General features: G+C 41.4%; 1 protein-coding gene across 1 annotated transcript; it reads left to right on the top strand.

Moving 5' to 3' along the window:
* The first annotated feature begins 1,748 nt into the window (after window positions 1-1,748).
* LOC121923655 lies at window positions 1,749-13,018 on the top strand. Its single transcript, XM_042454299.1, has 9 exons — window positions 1,749-2,020; window positions 2,819-3,067; window positions 4,099-4,305; window positions 5,410-5,643; window positions 7,142-7,295; window positions 8,790-8,899; window positions 9,711-9,824; window positions 11,718-11,867; window positions 12,798-13,018. Exons 2-9 carry the CDS (start codon window positions 2,837-2,839, stop codon window positions 12,930-12,932), a joined length of 1,335 nt encoding a protein of 444 aa, XP_042310233.1. The 5' UTR covers window positions 1,749-2,020; window positions 2,819-2,836; the 3' UTR covers window positions 12,933-13,018.
* The last annotated feature ends 9,410 nt before the right edge of the window (window positions 13,019-22,428 follow it).

Raw genomic sequence — 22,428 nt, 5'->3', positions numbered from 1 at the left:
CTCCCTGAACTAATTCCACCTTTTCCCCACAAACAGGAGTCTGGGAGCTGTTCCTTCTGCTTTTTTTCCCTCCAGTGTTAGCCAAACCTTGCTATGCAATCTGAACTCAGATTAGTTGGTGGACACAACACAGCTTTAAAATACATATTATGAAGCTAGCAGGTTCTGTGCTCCCCCCTCTTTTTTTTAATCTTAGGCCAACCTAAGATTTTCTCTCTTCACATTTTCTCTCATAGTTGTTGGGAGGAAAATGTGGAAAGGGAAACAGCCATGTATGCTGCTTTGAACATTACTGAAATAAAATCAGGCTATAAATATAACTAGCAACTAAATGAACAAACATTAATAATTTTTAATGTTGGTAGAATTCAGAGACATAGGGCCTAAACAGACTGCCCTAAAGAGGTGGTATCATGCCACCCCTTTCAGTGCTGGATCAGGGCCAAGGCAACCGCCCTGATCTGGCGCTTTGCCAGCTCTAAAATAAACCGCAAAATGCAGCTCCTTTTGGAGCCAGAAAAAAGGCACCCTTGCCATGGTGGTGGCACTTTTGGCACTCCTTTCAGCATGTGGTGTATGAAAGAGTTTTGTGATGCCACCCACTGTGTGGTCAGGCAGGTGGTATGATGCTGGTGTGGAGGCATGCCCCACACCAGCACTTCAAGCTGGTCTGTTACAGCCCCATAGTCATTTTAGTCTGGAATGGCAGTATGCAAAGGAATCCTCTAGCATTTTTTAAGCAAACTGTGGTTGGTTACAGACCTGCCGTTTGGGGCGGCCTGCACCCGCCCCTTTCCCTGCTGTATTGGGGCCTCAGCTGCCAGACCGGCAGCCTCCGAGGCCCCAATCCGCTGCTTTCCAGGCTGCGGGGAAGCGGCAAAAGGCCGCTTCCCCATGGCTTGGAAAGGGGTATCCTTGGGGCTTCAAGCCCCAAGGACACCCGGCGACGGGGGGGGAGGAGAAAGGGGCCGCTTGGTCCCTTTCTCCTCTGCGCCGCTGGCGCAACCATCTGAAGGCTACGCCAGCGATGCAAACTCCAGAAGGAGCTCTGTTTCGGAGCTCCTCTTACACTGCGTAAAGGGCACTCTAAGCGCCCTCGCGCGGCGCAAGGACATCACGTCCGCGCCGCCTCGTTTGGAGGCGGTGCGGTCGTGACATCATAATGGTGGTGGCTGTGTGGAATGGCCACCGCCATTTTGTGCGCACTCTGCGCATGCTAGGGCTGGAAGCGTCCGGAAAGGACGCTCCTTTCTAACCTTAGCACACATGGAGTGCACACTTTTAGGCCCGTCTGTAACGGGCCTGTGTGAAAGAGGTAGCATAAACTGATCTGAGGAAGTAGGCCAAGTCTACAAAAGCTTATGCTACAACTTCTTTCATACAGTTAGTCTTATAGGTGCTACAAGATCCCATTGCATCTTAAATGTTGGGTTTTGGATAACATGTTGAAGTGCAATGACACTAAAGTACAAGTATAAAGTTTTGATCTCTTTGTGCCTATGCTGGAAGAAAAGGTTGGAAAGACTTGGAGGAAGACATAATGTTGAATTGGTTATGTCTGAAAGCAGGTGATGACTTCTCCAGAGCCACCTAATGATCTCTATGTCAGATGGATCTGCAGTTTTGAATTAGCTAATATTCGTTTGTCTGCTTGCTCAAGCAGTTTCCTAAACAGGTTGGGCAAATTTAGTCAGACCAAAATTTAAGCAATAGTGTTTAATGTCAAAGCCAAGAAGCGCAATGGAAAGAGGAACTTTTGCATGGAGGAACAGGACAAAACCAACAGATCTGGATCCTAAATTTCCTCTCCCCAAAACAGCAAATCCACACTATTTTTAGCAATGTAATACTTGCAAATTAAAAACTACCCCATGCTTACAACTGCAAAATTAACAATGCGGATAACTTTTTACGGTATTGGTTATTTTTAATGTTGGCTGTCCTTTGTCTTTAGAAGCTGACTGCCTAAAATTCAACTCATGAATCTTTTCTTGGCATGGAGATTCAGTGATAAGAAAAGGTATTATCAGCTGAAAGTATTCAAATTAGGTATCTAGTAAAGATATTGGAGCCCTGCCAGAAAAAGAAGGTGGTAACACCTATTAAATCTGTTTTAAATAGGTTGTCATCTCCTTACCCCATATATTTAGTCATGCAGGTGTGTGATAAGGTAAAATGGTCAGCTATTACCCAAATCAAACTGAAGGGTGGTTAATTAGTAAAAGTCAGTCAGCAGCTCTCAAGAAATTCCTTTATCTTCAGAATGTCAATGGTACATTTTCCAGATGCTGTTCCATTTCTAGCAGAAATTTAGATGCTGGAGGAGAAAAAACTTTATACTCCTTCCATTTACTTTTCTTTCTTTGTATACCTTAATGGCTTCAGAATAATGGGTGGGAAGAGAGAGAGACTGCTACTGTATTGCAATATTACACATTATTCTTGGATGCATGGCTTGCTGTATCATGTGTGTGTGTTTTACAGTGTAGATCCCCAAAATGTGATTTATTTTTTCTGACATCTCTTCTAAAAATGAAACCTGTTCATGACGTGATGGGACATTAGTGCATTTGCCTTTCCTATTTACAGATATAAATATTTAGGACCTTAACAAGATGTATCAGGGTCTCTGTCGCCCACAAAAGAAGCTCTCATTCCTAAATTGATAGAGACCTCATGTTTTCATGGAATCATGCTGTTTTCTTCATAATCTTGTTATCAACAGTCATTGGAGGACTGTATTAGTATTGTTCTCTTTGTCTCTTGGTAGACTTGGCTGCTAATTTTTCCTTTTTTTATTATTTCTTTATTGGTGAAGAAAAAGAGCCACTGGTCCATGCTCAATATTTTTCTGGTGTGCCTTTTGGCCTGTACTATCACCACATTGGTGGGAGTGTTAATTGTGTCCCTGGTTTGTGTCAGCAATGCCGGCTTTAAAGTAGAACCAAAACCAGAACTGAATGTAGAAAAACGTGAAGCCATTGCTGGGGAAACACCGAGAACATCTCCATACCAAACTCAGGTGGACCTGAAATTCCAGTTTCTCCATCATCTCAGCAAGTCCAAGGTAGAAATTCAACTATTTCTCAGTCCTTGTTCTGCACAGGATCAGTGGGCTTAATTTTAATTTTGCTTCTGTTGTATAAGAAAATAAAGAATTCCACTATATACACTTGGCCCAGTATGAGACACTTCAACATGTGCAGTGTTGCAGTGGCCACTTGCTTGATGTATATTTCCAGTTGTATTGCAATATAAGTGTGGAATTCTGCACCATTCAGGCTGAAGCCTGTGGTATCACTTACACACACCATTCAACAGTTTCTAAGACACAGTGAGCTTTTCTGTTTGCAGTTGCATGGTAAAACCTTCAGTACTTTACATGATCTTGGGGTCTTCTCACTATGCTAGATGGGGCATAGTTAATTTTAGGATATCTATTTATCAAGATCCACAACAAGTCCCTTTGGTAATTCTACTTCAAACGCATGCAAGAAGTAGAAAAAGTGGTCCAAAGAACCTGTAAAATTAATAGTTGCAAAAGCAAATGATACTTATCTGCTTAACCAATCCACTTAAAACAAGCTGTTACTAGTCAGAATAGACAACCAGTGGATGTTGCCATTATCAAATCTGGTCATTGGCCTAATTTCTAAGAGTCAAATTAACATGTATACATTTCATACACACCTTTTAAACATTTTTTCAACTATCAGCTACAAAGAGGATTGGGCTTGTGGCCTATGCGGAGAGTGATTAACCCTTTCCCTATACCCTACACTCCCTTGAAAACCCACCACCATGAACATTTCCTCAACATTAGAGGTTTTTTTTTGGGGGGGTGTACTACCTTAATCGAATAGTTTCGGATCATGTCCCCAGCTCCTAGTCAACATTCTGAAAGGGATGAACAGAATTGACCAAGTATTGATCAGTGCCTAACAAAGATGACAAGGGACTAGGGTCCCCTCCCTCCCTGAAATCAAAGGTTGGCAGCCATATTCAGGGTGGAGATCTATGGGCCACCAAGAACCATTTTACATTTAAACTTGTATGTAATACACTTGCCAATGCTACTGTGCTTATATGGCTTTCTAGAAACATGAGTTTCCAGGTGGTACTATTCAATGGTCTAGATTTCGAAAGAATGTGAAAGAATACCAGAATCAGGAAGAAATGGCATTTGGAAGAAGCATCAATGCTCAGCGTTCCAAGATGTCCTTTGGAACCTTACAAATCAAGAGCCAAGGGTTGCGGGCACCACACTGGCATTTCAATGCCAATGAGCATGGCTATCTCTTAAAGGTACAGCTTTGGTTACTTATATAACTTTTTTAAAATGCCTTTCTGACAGAAAGATACCTAAGGCAGATAGTAGTGATAATAACATAAAAACAAAATGCTGACCCTCTCTTGTTCACACTCACACTCTCTTGTTCACATTCACACTTGCATTTATTGGTGTGGGGAAGCCCTCCAAAATTTGGAATGTTTGGTTGATTGGCTGGTTTAAAATAAAACTTTTTTTACTCAAAATGCCATCTGGATATGTGGAAAAAATTCTGCTATGTTCCACCTCTCCATGCTGATTTATACCAGGGATGTCTTTTTTCAAAATTTCCAGAGCCTTTCTATTTTAGAGAAAGGCATGCCCTCCATCATTCCACAGATGATAGTTGGGACATTTGTAGCCCATCAATGTCAGAATGTAGTCAAGGTGGCAAAAGTTATTAATGAGGAAGAACATAAGGAGAGGCTGCAGCAGTTTGCTTTTGTTTGAGCCAGCAGGGAAGGGCAACATTCCACCTCTTCATCTCCTCTCCCTCTTGCTAAATTAACTGAGCACAAACAACGTTTGCACTTTGAACTCAGTTTGAAGCAAATGAAGTATGTTGAGGAGAAAGGGGTAAAGTGGGAAGAGGAAAGAGAAACTGGGGCATTCTAAAGGTGGCTGAAAAAGTGGGATGATAGAGGATTACAGTAGGACCTTGTTATCCACTTGGGTTTGGTTCCAGGATCCTCCATGGATAACAAAATCTGTGGATGCTCAAATACCATTAAATATAATAGCATAGCAAAATAGTGGCCATTATATCAAATGGCACAATCAAGGTTTGCTTTTTGAAATTTATACTTTTTTGGAAAATTTCCAAGCTGTGGATGCTTGAATCTGTGCATAAAAAAATCAGTGGATAAGGAGAGCCAACTGTAATTGGAATTGTTCCAGCCAAATTTAGATAGTTGGAGCAAATGGCCTAAAACAGTCAGGGAAGGAGACATGGCAAAATTCCTGTGTCTACTAGGGAGTGGAGAGTACGGGGACATTTTGAGTAAAGCAATGTTGTTAGATTATCATATATCAAGTTTTGACATGAACATGCCTATTCTTTCTCTACATGTGTATTTCAGGGCACTGCTTGGATAGGCGTGGTTGATGCTGGTGGAAATACAGTTACCACATACAATGTCACAGCAGGCCAGATCATTTTCTTTCCTCGCAACACACTGCACTGGCTCAAGAATGTTGGAACAGAAGATTGTTTGTTCTTGCTGTTTTTTACAACCCACGAAGAGCTACAGACTCTGGATATGGACGATACATTTTTCTCAACACCTGAAGACATTGCATCAAGGTCATTAAAGGTTTGTGAAAAGGGCTTTCCACATTACAGACATAATCTCAGTTTAAGCCTCTGACAAAGAAACTCCTGTTTATAAAGTCTTTTTGTGCCTGCCTATTTCCCTCTTTTCTTCCTTGTCTTCTGTTTAGTAGAAATTTTTAACAGCACCACTATTGGGAGAATGGTGAACAAGGGCTGGAGAAACACAAACGTTTGGTGCCAGGAGGTTGCAGCAGCATGCCTGTGGCAAACAATGCAGTAAAGCTTGTGCTGGCAAAGAATGAGATTTTGCTGTAGCCGATCCTACTGTAGCTGTGTGTGACTGTCTATTGCAGGCAAGGTAAAAAGCAGCTACATCCAGAATCTCTTGCTGAGATTTGCAAACAGCAAAACAGAGAGAAAGGAAGTAAGCAGCTAAGCCTGCCTCCCCAGCATGTCATAAAAGCATAAATCTAGCCACTAAAACTGAAACCATAAGAAAACTGGAGGCTGGTAAAAGAAAAGAAAAAATCCCTGGATGCATTTTTGGAAGAAATGTTCACATGGTCCCTAGAAGGTTCAAAATATTATTGGCACAGTACAGACCGCAGAGAAACGACGGCCTGCCGGTGCCTGTTTTTACTCCGGAGGGATGGCACAGCCCCCAAACCATGCACCATCACTCCGGAGTAAAAAGAACCCAGAAAAACTGGGTTCTTTTTGAGCCACTAGAGTGATGTCGCGAATGCGCCAGTAGCGTACTTGTGATGTAATTGGCACAGCATAGCATGCGGATGCTATGCATCCATTACGTCATAATGGCAGTGTCTGTGTTCACGGGACGCTGCCTTTATTGTGCCGCCGGCACGTTTTTGGGTTAGGGACTATGCTGTTGCCGCGCGGTCCCTAACCCTAAAATTGGCGCCAGCACAGTGCTTTTGTGTCGTCTGTACCACACCTTTGTTTCCTTATGTGGAGCTTTTCAGACTTGGCTGCCCCTCTCCCCCACAAACACATACATATGCAGTTTTTTAGTGCTAAATATAAAGTTTACTAAAACATGTTGAACTGCTCTTCTTTTTTGTGATACAGTAACCTATCCCTATTCTTTACATGTCATTTTTACCTCTGGTACCAAATTTTCTATGAAAGAAATTATGCTCATGAATACATGTACTTTGTTAATGGAGATATAGCATTATCATCATCATCATCATCATCATTTTATGGATGATGAGATTTTCATTATGAACATATGGTTATCGGTAAGCTGTCACACAAACATTTCCTTCTGTGTAGTATATGAAATGATTCCTTTCAGCCTTTCACAAAAACTGACAAGTTTCTTCATGGTTCATTTGAGTGCATGATAGGAACCTTTAAAAAGAAATGGGGAAAAAATAACTACATTTTTTAACTTGGTCTTGGCCTTTGTTTCTTCCCACTCTCTTAAAAACCTAATTTGTATTTTGATAGCTGAACCTATTTTTCGTTCATGGTTTAATTCATTAAATGAAATATGTTTTTTGTGCTCTTTCAAGCCTCAAGGTGGAGTGAACTTCATCAGGACATTCCAGAAACAAGTAGAAGACCAAGCTATCAACCTTCCACCCAACCTAGCAGAGCTTGTTCAGAACACTGACTATAAGCAGTCTGCAGACAATCTTGTGTGGCGGTACTTCTTTGATCTCAAAGGTACTACAGACCAAGATGGGATGTCATTCTGGTAGACCTTTGTATCTGGACTGTTAGCTGTACAGTTCATTTCAGCTGAGGAACCAGATCCAGTCATAATTGGACTCACCAAGGGGAGCATTTTTCCAAAGTTCTGGTACAGTAGGGGCCAGTGACATCGCTATTATGTCATACAGAACTTTAAAGCTTATCTACATGGGTGATTTACTTCAAATTCTCCATGGACTTGCTGCATTCTGTTCACACAATGCAAGGCCAAAACCCTAAATCAGGTCTTGACTGTCTTCATGATGCCGGCACCCAATTTGGGGCTTCCTCCCCCAACCTGCATTTAAATAATTCACCTTTTGCTGCAGAGTTTCAGCTCCCTTTGCAGTGACAACAGCAGCTACCGTTTTACCTGCAGTCCCTGCAAGTTGCCCAGCACCACTGTTGCAGGCACAAGTCAGTCTAAGGTCAGAACAAGGTGCACAGCATCAATAGAGTGATTAGGCATCAAGTTCTGACCTTAGCAGTACCACTGGGCAACAAACAAGGGCTATGTGGGAAGGCAGCCAGCCATAGTTCACTGCAAGAGCCAAAAACCCTCAGCAAAACAGAGCAGATAAGGGAGGGAATTTGGGGGAAATTTAGGGAAGTGGTGGCTGCAGTGGTTAAGATGCTGACAGTTGATTGCAAGATTAGCAGGTTGGCAGTTCGAGGCCCAGGTGCCGCATGATGGGGTGAGCTTCCATCACTAGTCCCAGCTTCTGCCAACCTAGCAGTTTGAAAGCATGTAAATGCAAGTATATAAATAGGTACCACTCCGGTGGGAAGGTAAACAGCATTCTGTGCAGTCATACTGGCTACACGATCACAGAGTAGTCTCTGACAATGCTGGCTCTTCAGCTTAGTAACAGAGATGAGCACTGCCCCCTATGGATGGATATGACTTGGCAACCTTATCAACAGGGAATAACTTTACCTTAGGGCCAGAACACTCTGGGTGAGCCCAGTATTCTTACAAGTGTAGACCCACTCTTTGATAAGGATTGCTCAGAATGAAGTGTAGAATCTGTTATAGACCCTGCAATCTGTTCTGGAGTTTTAGACTCAGTTGGATAGAGAAATTTTGCTTTATTTTCCCCAGCATTAAATGCATTCAATATATTCATAATTCTATTTTGCAGCATAGTCTAATCAGTCCTTGCTAGTTAGAGACAGATGCCAAATATTTAATTAAGGAAGAGAGTTACTGAGCTCAAACCATTGGTCCATCTAGTGTGTTTGTGCTCATAGACAATATTTGTCCAGAGTTTTAGCCAAGGGAGTTTTGTCCGGAAAGGAGATGCAAGGAGTTGAAACTGAACATTACGCTTGCAGAGTGCTCTGTACTCATTTATTATTTCTGCTCTATCTGCAAGGATCTCCAAGTAAACAACTTGAGCTAATAAATATTGTATAACTGTTGCTATATTTCCTGATGGCTGAGGCTGCTGTTTGTCCTCAATTTAGGGTCAACTGAGTTCCGTTTTCCAGGCGGAATAATCCAGTGGGCACGATATGTGAAAGATGGAAAAGGCCTGAAACCCAGTGAAACCATTTACAGTGAGTTTCTCCACTCGGTAAGTGTGCAAGTGTAAAGTCGGGTTGGTATACTGTTGACCAGACTAGATCAGGCAACAGAAATACAGTATCAAATGTTGGTTTTGATATTAAAAACTCCTGCACAATGAAAAGTTCATATATTTTAAAACATCAAAACACCAATAATAAAAAAATGGGTAGGAGTCTTGTAGGATTCCCCGTGGACAAGAATAAAATGTTGCCGCTCATGCTTGGAATTGCCATTGAATGCTCTACAATTTGAGAAAGATTATCTTGTTGTCTAAAAACAAACAAACAAAAATAGGTACTACAGCAGCAAATACAGCAACCAACCACAATATATGCTCAATAAATATACTGTATATACTCATGTAAAATCTAGAAATTTAGGTTAAAAAATTGATCCAAAAACTTGAGTCCACTTATCCATGGGTCAATGTAAATACTTTATTTTCACACACATATATGTATATATGGTGAAAGGCAAGAGTTTAATCTAACCTGGGAGCACTGATCCCCCTCTACTCTCTCATCCATCCAGCCTGTAGTATGTGCACAAACAGTCATGCCTGCTGGAATTTTGTAACTTCTTTGACATTGTTTTCCATTACTTCATCCTTTACATCCTTCATTACATGCTCCTAAGTTTTACCCTCAACTTATCCAAGGGTCATATCAAAATCCATAATTTTTGCTCCAAAACCTGCTCTTGACATATATGAGGTTGACCTATAGTCAAGTATATATGATAGTCTGTAGCTCACCACTACACCCCAGTGTTGCTTTTACCCTTTGTTCATATCTTGTTAATATTTTTCTTGCTCTCAGAAGGAAGATGCGCTTACCTTGGGAACACTCCGGATCTATAGCAATGGTCTACGCCAGCCCCATTTTCATTTCAATGCCAATGAGATGGGATATGTCATCAGTGGATGCGGAAAGGTAGCTGTTAATTTAAAGCACTTTGATGGAAGTGAGCCTTTACAAACGTTCTTGCTGAAAGAGTTGTGATGATTTCAGAGGGGAAGCTTCCACACTTTAGGATGTTAGCAGGATGTCAGGAGAACCAAAGTGGTCTCAGGACCTTATCACACAGAAGGCAAGGCACTCAAATCCCATGGATAAACAGGTTTTAAATCTTGGGAATATCCTGCAAATGCAGGATTGTTTTCACACACGCTGTGCTAATAGAGCATCCTGAAAGTAAAAAAAGGTGCAATTTTGTGACTTTCTGCATGGGTTAATGTCACGTTAATGCTCAGTTAGCCTGACATGTATGAAAACAATCCCACTTTTGCAGGATATTCCTGGGATCTAAACACCGGGATTTATCCAGAGGATTTGGGTGCTTCCCTCCTGTGTGATAAGGTAAAAGCCCTGTGTATTTAAGCCTCTGATTTTTCCTTGCTTTTATTACAAACAGTTGAGTGTGCATGGGTTCATTACAGAATCAATTGTCTTACTTTACACTTACTGGTACTTTCTATTGAATCAGAGAATCATAAGAGTTGAAAGAGACCTCAAGGGCCATCCAGTCCAACTCCCTGCCATGCAGGAATATACAAAGCACCCCGACAGATGGCCATCGAGCCTCTGTTTAAAAACCTCCAAAAAAGGAGACTCCACCACACTGAGAGGAAGTGTGTTCCACTGTCAAACATCTCTTACTATCAGGAAGTTCTTCCTAATGTTGAGGTGCAATCTCTTTTCCTGTAGTTTACATCCGTTGCTCTTTGCCCTAGACTCTGGAGCAGCAGAAAACAAGCTTGCTCAATCGTTAATATAGAATCATAGAGTTGGAAGAGACCACAAGGGCCATTCAGTCCAACCCTCTGCCATGCAGGAACTCTCAGTCAAAGCATCCCCAACAGATGGCCATCCAGCCTCTGTTTTAAGACCTCTAAGGAAGGAGACTCTACCACACTCTGAGGGAGTTTGTTCCACTTTCTAACAGCCCTTACTGTCAGGAGGTTCCTCCTAATGTTGGGGTGGAATCTCTTTTCCTGTAGCTTGCATCCATTGCTCCGGGTCCTAGTCTCTGGAGCAGCAGAAAACAAGCTTGCTCCCTCAATATGACATCCCTTCAAATATTTAAGCAGGGCTATCATATCACCTCTTAACCTTCTCTTCTCCAGACTAAACATCCCTAGCTCCCTAAGGCGTTCCTCATAGGGCATGGTTTCCAGACCCTTCACCATTTTAGTTGCTCTCCTTTAGACATGCTCCAGTTCCTCCACATCCTTTTTGAATTGTGGTGCCCAGAACTGGAGGCAGTATTCCAGGTGGGGCCTGACCAAAGCAGAATATAGTGGCTCTATTACTTCCCTTGATCTAGATATTGTACATCTATTGACGCAGCCTAATATTGCATTGGCCTTTTTAGCTGCTGCATTGCACTGTTAACTCATGTTCAACTTGTGGTCTACTTGGACTCCTAGATCCCTTTCACATGTAGTCTTGTTCAGCCAGGTGTCCTCCATCCTATAGCTATGCATTTCTTTTTTTCCACCTTACATTTCTCCATATTGAATTTCATTTTGTTAGCTTTGGCCCAGCTTTCTAGTCTATTCAGGTCATTTTGAATTTTGATCCTGTCCTCTGGGGTATTAGCTACTCCCCCTAATTTGGTGGCATCTGCAAATTTGATGAGTATGCCCCCAATTCTGTCATCCAACTCATTGATAAAGATGTTGAATAGCACTGGCCCCAGGAAAGAGCCCTGTGGCACCCCACTGGTCACTTCTCTCCAGGATGAAAAGGAGCCATTGTTCAGCACCCTTTGGGTTCGGCCAATATGACACCCCTTCAAATATTGTTGGTGCCTCCTTTCTCCAGGTAGGTGTTATTCTTTCGCCTTCACTCACCACTGACTTCACCATTGGGGTTGGAGATGTTGTATTTTTCCCAGTTGGCACGCAACATTATATCAAGAGCACATGTGATGAGGACTTGCTGTTCATTTTGGCATTCAGCACTGGAAACCAGGTGAGAAATCTACACTGAGAGCAAGTGTGGTGTAATGGTATAAGTGTTGCACTAGAACTCTGGGAGAGCAGGGTCTGAATACCTGCTCACCCTTGAAAACTCATTGCATGACATTGGGCAAGACACACTCTCTTAGCCTCAGAGGAAAGCAAACTCCCTCCGAACAAGACCGTAGAGTTGCCCTAGGTCAAAAATAACTTGAAGGCACACAAAAATAACCACTGGAAACCAGGTAAGAAATTTGCACTGATGCCTTAGGAATTTGGCAGTGCTCACATATATTCCCCAGGCAGCAACCAGTAATCAGTTAGTGGGTTATTGTGAAGCAGATCCAGGATCTATATGTTGTAGATTCATTCATTCTTCCTTTTTTTAAAATACAAATTGTATATTATAGGAGGGAAACCACTACCAACAGGGTAGATGGATGGCTTCAATCCAGCCCACAGTGAATCCAGGAGATGTTCCTCTCTTTCACACACACACACACACACAGCTCACCAAGGAGTGGGGCAGATGCTACACCTACCACTCACTTTGTAGTTGGTAATATGATTAGGAAAGGGAGGCAGACATGATAGTATACATCAAGATTAGAAATTATGCATCCCTCCACATGTTGTGGAATTGCATGTCCAAGCAGACTCTGGTGAGGTAGAATGGGAGTTGTAGTCCTATCACATTTGGAAGGGTACATCACACCCACCTTATGGCATTTGGAGGGGAGAATCATACTGATGATGGTACGTACTGCATAGGTGGCAGTTTTGAATATTTTAAAAATACTTGTTAGCTTATCACCAAATATGTATATTTTAACCTAACACTGTTACTACCTGAAGAATGTCAGTATTTTCCACTCCGAAATTTAAATGCTGCTTGTTGTTTTTGTGTGTGTGTGTGTGTGTGTGTTTCTGGTGTGTTTTGCAGCTGCAAACTCTTGATATGGATGACTATTTTCATGCCACAGCAGACCATATATTGGCCCAGCTTTTCTTCAAAAAGCAAGATGAGTTTAAGAAGATTCCAAGGTTTAATGAGGATCAGGCAATTAATCTGCCATAGCAACTTGTAATAACAGCAACTTTAATGATATCTGCATGAATTCACTGATTATTAATAAACATAATGCTGCTGCCTTTAGTTTTGTATTCCCCTTGGAGGATTTTTTAAAAATTAAAATTATTAAAGGAATCTATGCTCCAATCTTTGCTGTAACAAGAAAAGTCTTAGTTGCAAAAATGTCATCTCTACATTACAGGCTACAATTAAAGACTGAGATGGTCTAAAAAATATTGTCAGCCTGTAAGAAGACGTGAACACATTATATTACAGCCCAGCAATTTTCTGGTGGTGTGCGAGCGTGCGCGCGCGCGCACACACACACACACACCAGATTTTTTCAACTTAAAAAAGAAAATCCCCTGGAGCATTTGGGAGAAAATTAAATGGAAGTTATGGCATGGAGAATTTTTATTTGACTATCAGTTTGAAACTTGGCTGTGGTCTTTGAGCTTAAAAGTCCTATATACAAAACATAGAAATGTCAGAAAAAGTATTTTTGTTTATAGAAGCTGGTCTTTGCGATGAGATAACAACAGGTTGGATTGTGAATTTTCTTTTGTTCATGGATGGGATCCTTCTGTTTGTCAAAGGGACTGCAACCCAGTGGAGGTTCCTGCTGGTTGAAGACAGAGAAAAGCAATTTTGGTCAGTTCTCCCATGCTATCCTCCAAATCAGACTTCCAGGAGGCTTCAGGAAAAAAGATGAGTTCTGAAAATTTGCCTTCCTCCCTGTTCATTCTCCAGCATCATCCCATGTGCACAGTTTTGCTCAGAGAAATTTTGGAGCCAAGCTTGTTTTTCCACTCTCACCTCCTTGCCCTAACAATTTCCTTTTCCATTTTTCAGACCTCCACCTTAAATTGCAAGCAAACTTTGGAAACAATGCTGTAGTAGAACTTCCTTCTATGTTTTAATATGGTGGTAACTGGTTTACATTTCAGAAGTAGTGTCATTTAACAGACTCTAAAATGTGTTTATGGAGTGTGACCATGCATCTCTTCTATTTATGGGCACTGATCACATCTTAGGGTACAGTGCTGTAAAAATTGGCAATGACTAAGGCTGCAGTCCCATGCACAGTAATTTGGGAACAGGTCCCATTGAATTTAGATCTAGTCTACATAGATGAGCACTACATGGCAAAATGGATTTTGCTGTGCTATATACTGCAAAGGAGGATGTTTTACATTTTAATATGACCTTTCTTTTAAACTTTGCTGAAAATTAAAACCAGCACAACAACTAAGGCCTACAACAAATATTTTCTCTCTGATATGCTAGTTTTCTGTAGTCAGGCTATATTCTGTTGTTTTTTAGTGTGAAGTGAGCATTGACGGCAATGGCAAACCTTGTCTGAACAAATCTTGCCAAGAAAACTCCATGGTATGTTCATCTTAGGTTCGCCATAAGTCAGAAACAACTTGAGGCACACAACAGACACATACACATAGGCATGTAAAACTGTCAGGGCCTGCTTTGCCCATACATAGGCTGAGCCTTACTTCCCAGTAAAGAGGCATAGAACTGGAACCTTCAAGTAGACTCTGTAAACGTTTTCATTCAGTGTAATCATTTTAAAGAATTGCCACAAACCATCTGTCCACATGTGCTATTCAAAGACCACTTGCAGACAAGATTTTAACCCAGGTTTTTCAGCAGGCAGCCACATTCTCATTTTTCAGGCTAATTTTATAGAGGCTGAACCAGCAGGTGGCATCCTACATCAGTAAAAATCTATATCTGTAAAATATTTAACAAAATAATTTGGCTGTATAGCTGAAGGAAACATGCCAGGCTCAAGTGATTTATGATTAAAAGGGAGAATAGAAAGCTTTGGGGAGTCAGATGAAATATGTGGCTAACTAAGCAGCTATCTAAAGAATTTTTCACAGTTGCTGCCTGCAAGTATGCCATGCCTCTATGATAAAAGGCTGTTGGGAAAAAAAGTACCCTATAAAGCCATTAGAGAAAAGGCTTGGGAAAGGAGCAAAGAAATGGTCATGCTTTCCTTCACAGCATTGTGAAACACAGGATTGTGCAAAATGGGACCTGAGGCTATTGTTTCTGACTCAAACAAAATTAATCAGACCTAATTCTGCTTACTATCATTAGGGGGTGTTCTCATCTACACCCTCAAATAGTTTAACAGTGTGTTCTGTCACTTTGTACTTTTAAGCTTAGCAGAAGCCCTGATAGCCATAAGTGATAATTATCTTTAATGTCAAGCCATACCATAGTCAACTTCAGTTGTGCAGATGTAAAATGGGTACTGTAAAATAGACTTTACAGGCTAAGTTTTAGAAAGGGAGCTATGAAGGAACTAGATAGGATCCTCTAATATGAAGGTATATGAAGCTCATTGGAAAAAAGATAATGTTTGGTAAAATGGAAGGCAGGAAAAGCAGGAGACGTAAAGTGGAAAGCACTAAGAAAAGTGGAAGACTGCACTACAAGTAGATTTTTCAGTCATGGCAGCCACAGTCCGAAGTTTGCAAGACCTGAGCAAGGAGGTTGATGACCAGAGCCCCTGGAGGTATCTCGTAGAGTAGCTTTAAGTCAAAGTTGATCTGACAGTAAACAACTACAAAAACAATGTGTACAATACTAACTTATTTCCGCAACCAGTTAGAAGGTGAATATATTCAAGATGTGATCCAGTGTGACACAGTGTTTTGAGCATTGGACTGTAATTCTGGAGAGCAGGTTCAAATACCAACTTGACCATGAAAACCCACTGGGTGACCTTGGGCAAGTCACACTCTCTCAGCTTCAGGGAAAGCAATTATGAATCCCCTCTGAAGAAACTCACCAAGTAAATCCAGTGATTGGGGCATCATAAATTGAAAACAACACACAATATGCATATACAAGATTTGTCTAGTGGTTTGCTCATTTCTCATAGAATTATCGAATTGTAGAGTTGGAAGAGACCACAAGGGCCATCCAGTCCAACCCCCTGCCATGCAGGAAATCACAATCAGAACATCTCCGATAGATGGCCATCCAGCCTCTGTTTGAAGACCTCCAAGGAGGGAGATTCCACTACACTCCGAGGGAGTTTGTTCCACTGTCGAACAGCCCTTACTGTCAGGAAGTTCCTCCTAATATTGAGGTGGAATCTCTGTTCCCACTTCCCAGAGCATGCAGCCATTGTTCTATGTTCTAGTCTCTGGAACAGCAGAAAACGAGCTTGGTTCATCCTCAATGTGACATCCCTTCAAATACTTAAAGAGGGCTATCATATCACCCTTTAATTGTCTCTTCTCCAGGCTAAACATACCCAGCTCCCTAAGTCGTTCCTCATAGGGCATGGTTTCCAGACCCTTCACCATTTTAGTCTCCCTCCTCTGGACATGCTTCAATTTGTCAACATCCTTTTTAAGATGTGGTGCCCAGAACTGGACACAGTATTCCAGGTGGGGCCTGACTAAGGCAGAATAGAGTGGCACTATGACTTCCCTTGATCTAGACACTGTACTTCTATTGATGCAGCCTAGAATCATATTGGCCTTTTTAGCTGTTGCATCACACTGTAGACTCATGTTCAGCCTGTAGTCTACTAGGACTCCTGGAGCCCTTTCACACGTAGTTTCATTAAGCCAGGTGTCCCCCATCCTATTTCTATGCATTTCAATTTTTTGCCCAAAGTGCAGTACCTTACATTTCTCTGTATTGAAATTCATTTTGTTAGCTTTAGCCCACCTTTCTAATCTATTCAGGTCATTTTGAATTTTCATCCTGTCCTCTGGGGTATTAGTTATTCCTCTTAATATGGTGTCATCTGCAAATTTGATAAGCATGCCCACTATTCTTTCATCTGAGTCATTGATAAAGATGTTCAAGAGCACTGGGCCCAGGACAGAACTCTGTGGCACCCCACTGGTCACTTCATTCCAGGATGAATAGGAACCACTGCTGAGCACCCTTTGAATTTGGCAAGTCAAACAATTACAAATCCATTTAACAGTTGCCTTGTCTAACCCACATCTTACTAGCTTGTTTGCAAGAGTGTCATAGGGAATCTTGTCAAAGACCTTACTGAAACCAAGGTATACAATATCCACAGTGTTCCTTTCATCTACCAAGCTGATAATTTTATATATTTTAAAAATCAGATTAGTCTGGCATGACCTGTTTCTCAGAAACCCATGGCATTCCCTTCTAAATGTTCACAGACTCTCTGTTTAATGATCTGCTCTAGAATCTTTCCTGGTATTGATGTCAAACTAACTGGATGATAGTTGTTAGGGTCCTCTTTTCCTCCCTTTTTGAAGATGTGGACAACATTTGCCCTCCTCCAGTCTGCTGGGACTTTTCCTCTTCTCCAGGAGTTCGCAAAGATAATTGCCAATGGCTCTGAGATTACATTTGCCAGCTCTTTTAATACCCTTGGATTTTTATTTGATTTTGTTTGCATGCCACTATGCCTTATCAGAGTCCAGGAGTTTTAACAACATTTATAAACGTACTGTACATGTAAAATCACAACTTGAAAAATCAAAAATCTCTTTAACAATTGGAATAAGGCTGATTGTGCTATATCTCAGCCCTTGCCAAGTGCAGAGCACTGAATGCCACCAGATGTCTCTCTTGAACTTATTTATTTTCAAAGTTGCTCCGGTTTAGAGTAATGTAACAGAACACTTGTTCCTTACAAGAAAGAATTGTCCAAATTCGGAAGTAAATTACACCATCCCAACAGCTGATTTGGAGGTAAATTTCACCATCCCAATGTAGTGGCTCATCTAGATTATACTCTCCCACTACGTATGATAGTAAATGTTGTATGTTGTCTCCAAGTTGCTTAGAGTGGCCGATAATTTGGGAAGTCAAAAGAAATGGACATTCAAACCTGTATTGTTAGAAATGCTAATTTTTGTTATTTTAATTCATTTGTAGCACATCACATTCTTCAGTTAATCAGAATGTGATGTGCTTAATCTTTGCAAGCAGTAGCTGTTCAAGTAGTGTGTCTAATTCTAAGGAAAAATACACTTTAATATGAAGATATATTTAAAAATATACGGGGAAAACAGATGGCAGAAATGTTCCTGTTGGTTGCTCTATTTTGTTACTGTGTCGATTCTTAGTGTGTATGTGTTTTAAACAACCAGATGACATTGCCCTTTTTACAGAACTTTCAGAGGCAATTCCAAGCACAAACAGGAACATTTTATTCCAGAAATTTTAGTCCAACCTAGAGGCTGTTTGCTTTTTAAAAAATTTCAGAATACATCATAGAAAAAGAAAAGGACATGTGGTTGTCTAATTTTGAGTAAAGACATTCACTGGAAGGGAGAGGGAGCACAGGTCCTTTAGACTACAACAGTAAGATGTTTGGAATACTGTGCCTTTAAAAAGAAGGCATGCCCATCCATGTCTCCAGAGTTAATAGTGAGCAAAGATACAGAAGAAATCAATGTTTGGCCAATTGTCTATAGCACTGTGAAATCTGAATCAAATTACCTTCCCAGCTTCATCCACCCTACTTTGCCTGCTGGCTGGAGACGTCTGCAGATTGAAAATGCTTTTCCAGACAGTCCAAATGGGTAATAAAATGAAACTTGCTGTTGCAAGAGATTTCACTTTTTGGTAAGAATTTGGACAAGACCCACTAGTTAAAAGATTTTCTATATTATGGCTCAGTCATTAAACAAAATGGAGATTATAATCAAGAAATCACAAAATGACCAACACTTAGGCTTGCCATATCCCGCCTGGGGGCGGAACTTTCCCGGTTTGGGGCGGGTCCACACGGTCCTGCCCCGGTATGGCCCCGCCCCCGGGATTCCCCCCCAGCGAGGCCCTGGAGGTAGCTCCGCGATTGCGGAGTCCTCCAAGGCCTTGCTGCGGCTTGGGAGACGCTGTCTCCCAGGCCCCAGGGAAGGCTTGGAAGCGGCGTCCTCCAAGCCTTCTCTGGGGCTTGGGGAACGCTGTCTCCCAGGCCCCAGGGAGGCATTGGACAAGGTTTTAAAATGTAGGACCTTTTTTTAAAAAAAATTTCCTGGCAAGGGAATTTTTTTAAAAAGGTCCTACATTTTAAAACCTTGTCCTACATTTTTCCTGGTTTGGAGGTCCTCGAGGATGGCAACCCTACCAACACTGCATCTGTACTGCAGAAATAATCCAGTTTGACAGCACTTTAACTGCCATGGCTCAATGCTACAGAATTTATATAATTTGTAGTTCTGTGAGACATTTAGCCTTCTCTTGTCAGAGAGCTCTGGTGCCACAACAAACTACAGATCTCAGAATTCCATAGCTTTGAGTCATAGTTAAAATGCTGCCAAACTAGATTATTTCTGCAATGTGGATGCAGCCTATGACTTGGAAAGGAAGCTATAAAGGAACTTGATAAGGCCTTCAAATGTAGAGCCATATCATTAAATACCAAAGTCAGAATCATCCAGACCACAGTAGAACTGGGAGAGAGATGGTATAGCTTTTGCCATATGGAACAGGCAGCTTTCTGCTATAGCAGCTGCCACAATCTGTTTTGTTTTCTGAATAATGCTTTCCACAGACTGACTGGAACATTAAACTGTTCAAGTCAATGTAAAGTTATATGTCTAATATTGCCACAGCCTCCAAGCAAACTTTGGGACTATTTCATTTTTCTATGGAGACAGAAAATTGAATATATGTGCAGGATATCTTCTCCTGTTGTATAATTGTGACTGGCTGATGCACAGAACTGATATTATTTCAAGCTGCAATGGATTACAACCAGGAGAAAACCTGGGGCCATGTACTTACCTATGAAAGCTTTCTTGTGGACTGTGCAATGGCAGAGCTTGGCAGAGAGTTGCCATTTCTTCCCTGTAATTTTGCCTCCCTCGCCAGTCTGTGCTATTTTTGCAGTTTCTTGCCATTCAGCTAATCATGGGAAAGAGTGAGTATGCTTCACTCAGGTGCTCCTGTGGCATATAAATTTAGTTTATCCAATGCTTCTCTAGCATTCAGGCATTTGCTGCCTTCCCTCCCTCATATTGTCAAGACCAGTGGTCCCCAAACTTTGATCTTATATTTTGGACGTGACTATTTGCCAGGCCAGCTGGGGCATCTTGGAGTTGAAGTCCAAAATTCCTGGAGGAATAAAGTGTAGGAATCATTGGCCAAGACTATGGCTGGCATCTTGTTGGTACACCCAACTGGAATAGACCAATTGAACCAATTGTGGAATGGTGAGTCATCACGTAGGTAAATCCCATTGCTTCAGCAAGTCTCGCCTAGTGAGGATTAACAGCAGAATTTATATCTTTTAGTCCATGCATGTTTTTTCTTAACTAATTCAGCCATTTTCACAACTTCGGTAGTGACGCAGGGGGAATGATACAACTGAGTCTTCTTAAGAAGCCCTGTTGGCACAGTGGTTACATGCCAGTACTGCAGCCACAAGGTTGTAAATTTGATCTTGCAGTGCTCCAGGTTGACTCAGCCTTCCATCCTTTCGTAGGTCGGTAAAATGAGTACTCAGCTTGTTGAGTGCAATTGGCCAACAAATTGTAGACTGCTTAGAGAGTGCATAGTTCACTATGAAACTGTACAGAGATGCAAATGCTATTGCTATTAAGGGACCTGAGAACTACACACAACCAGAGTCAAGACCAGATAGATCCCACAGCTCTTGTGCAGATAGGCTAAGGTGGTTTGGTGATCACTGGATAACAGATTAGTTGTACAATGCCTGGATCCATGATCCATGCCAGTCCAATGCTGTTCAGCTCTAATAAATGAACTTATGGCCACTTTTGTTCAAATCATGTTGAATGTGTGCAGTGTGAAATTTGTCTTTCTTCTCTACCTGCATCTCCCCTCACCAATGGATCTGCAAAAAGCTTAAAATTTACAAGTTGGAGGCTTAGTTTTATATTTTTGTAACTGCTTTAGTAATTTAAATTGCTCTTTTTCTTCGTCAGTGGATGAAGTTACACCAAAGTATTAAAAAAAAAAACTATTACAGCTATCCCAAAATTAAGGCAGAAAGAATAGTGGCAAATAAAAGAGTGACTTTGTGATATGGCCTTGTTGTTCTGTGCCTTCAAGTCATTTTTGACTTATAGATATCTTAAGGTGAACCTATTAACGGGGTTTTCCTGGCAAGATTTGTTCAGAGGGGTTTATTTTTGCCTTCCTCTAAGGCTGAGCAGGTGTGACTTGCCCAAGGACACTTAGTGGGTTTCAATGGCAGAGAGGGGCTTCGAACCCTGGTCTCCCCAGTCCAATGCTCAAACCACTACATCATGCTAGCTCTCATGATATGGTCTACCCCATTTCAACTGGTGAACCCACAAACACAGAGATATAGGCTCCTAGCTGTTGTGAATGCTCCAGTTTTTTAAAAAGCTGATTCATGTTAAACTGATGTAATTACTCAGCATTATTTCTTGGAAATGTTCCCTTTGTTCCTGCAATCAATGGCCTCTGATATTTTAGGTATACTCTGATTTGGTTTGGTTCTCCCAAAGTGGAAGTGGTAATCTACTGTGATGACCCTGTGGGTGTGCTACAATCTATGCTTCATGCTCTTCTCCTGTACTCAGTGGTGCCTGGCCCATTTTTGTCTGGATATTTACCTATCTTGAAGAAGAAAGAATTTTCCCCCCCTTCACAGCTCCAGATCTGCTTTTGAGAAACCCACTTTCCCCTCCATTCCTGGAAAGGAGCATCTGACATCCGACTCCTGATAAAAAGTTAAGGAAACGTGTTTACGTCCGCCCACGCACACAGTTGCTCAGCTTTCCTAATTCTGCCTTCTAGAAGCCAACCAGATTCCCTTGAGGGAAAAATACCACCTCTCCCCAGAGAGTTAGGAGATGCTTAGAGGCTGGAGCAAACCTTCTTGGTTAGAAGTACCACTTTCTAATACACACCTCTTTCATACACACACATCTCCCTGGAGTCAGGAAATGAGATTTGGGTGAAAGAATCTTTGCCTTTCCATGGTGGTGGAAATGCATGAGGTGAGAGGCTATGCTGACAGTAGCAGTGCTGCTAGTAGGGTCTCCATTATCAGACATGCTTTTGCTGAGGAGGCAGGCAAAATGTGCCAAATAACTACTGTTTAGCAATAGTAATGGGACAGGGGGTGACACTGGCAGAGAATCTCTCAGAGACAACAGCAGTGATACCATAGCTAATACTTGGTATGACTGTGCAGAAAGAGGTACAGTAAATCCCCTTTGAATATTTTTTTACCATGAAAATGCTATAATGAGACAATAGAAAAAGAAACAAAAAATAGTGACAGAAGATGAAACTTCCAGGTTAGAAGGCACTCAATGAACTACTGGGGTAGAGCACAAGACAACTATGAATAGTGCTGTGACTAATGACACATATGGACTCAGTTTTGACATTCTCAGAGGTGAAAGGAAAGTCTGAAGCTGCACAAGAGATATTATAGAAAAATGGAATATGAGAAGCTTGAATGAAGGAAAGCTAAATCTAGTAAAACAAGAGACAGACCATATAATAATAATAATAATAATAATAA

Source organism: Sceloporus undulatus, chromosome 2 (assembly GCF_019175285.1).
Source record: "Sceloporus undulatus isolate JIND9_A2432 ecotype Alabama chromosome 2, SceUnd_v1.1, whole genome shotgun sequence".
Lineage (NCBI taxonomy): Eukaryota > Metazoa > Chordata > Lepidosauria > Squamata > Phrynosomatidae > Sceloporus > Sceloporus undulatus.
Note: the sequence above shows the minus strand (reverse complement) of the source record. Positions and strands in the feature narration are given on the sequence as shown.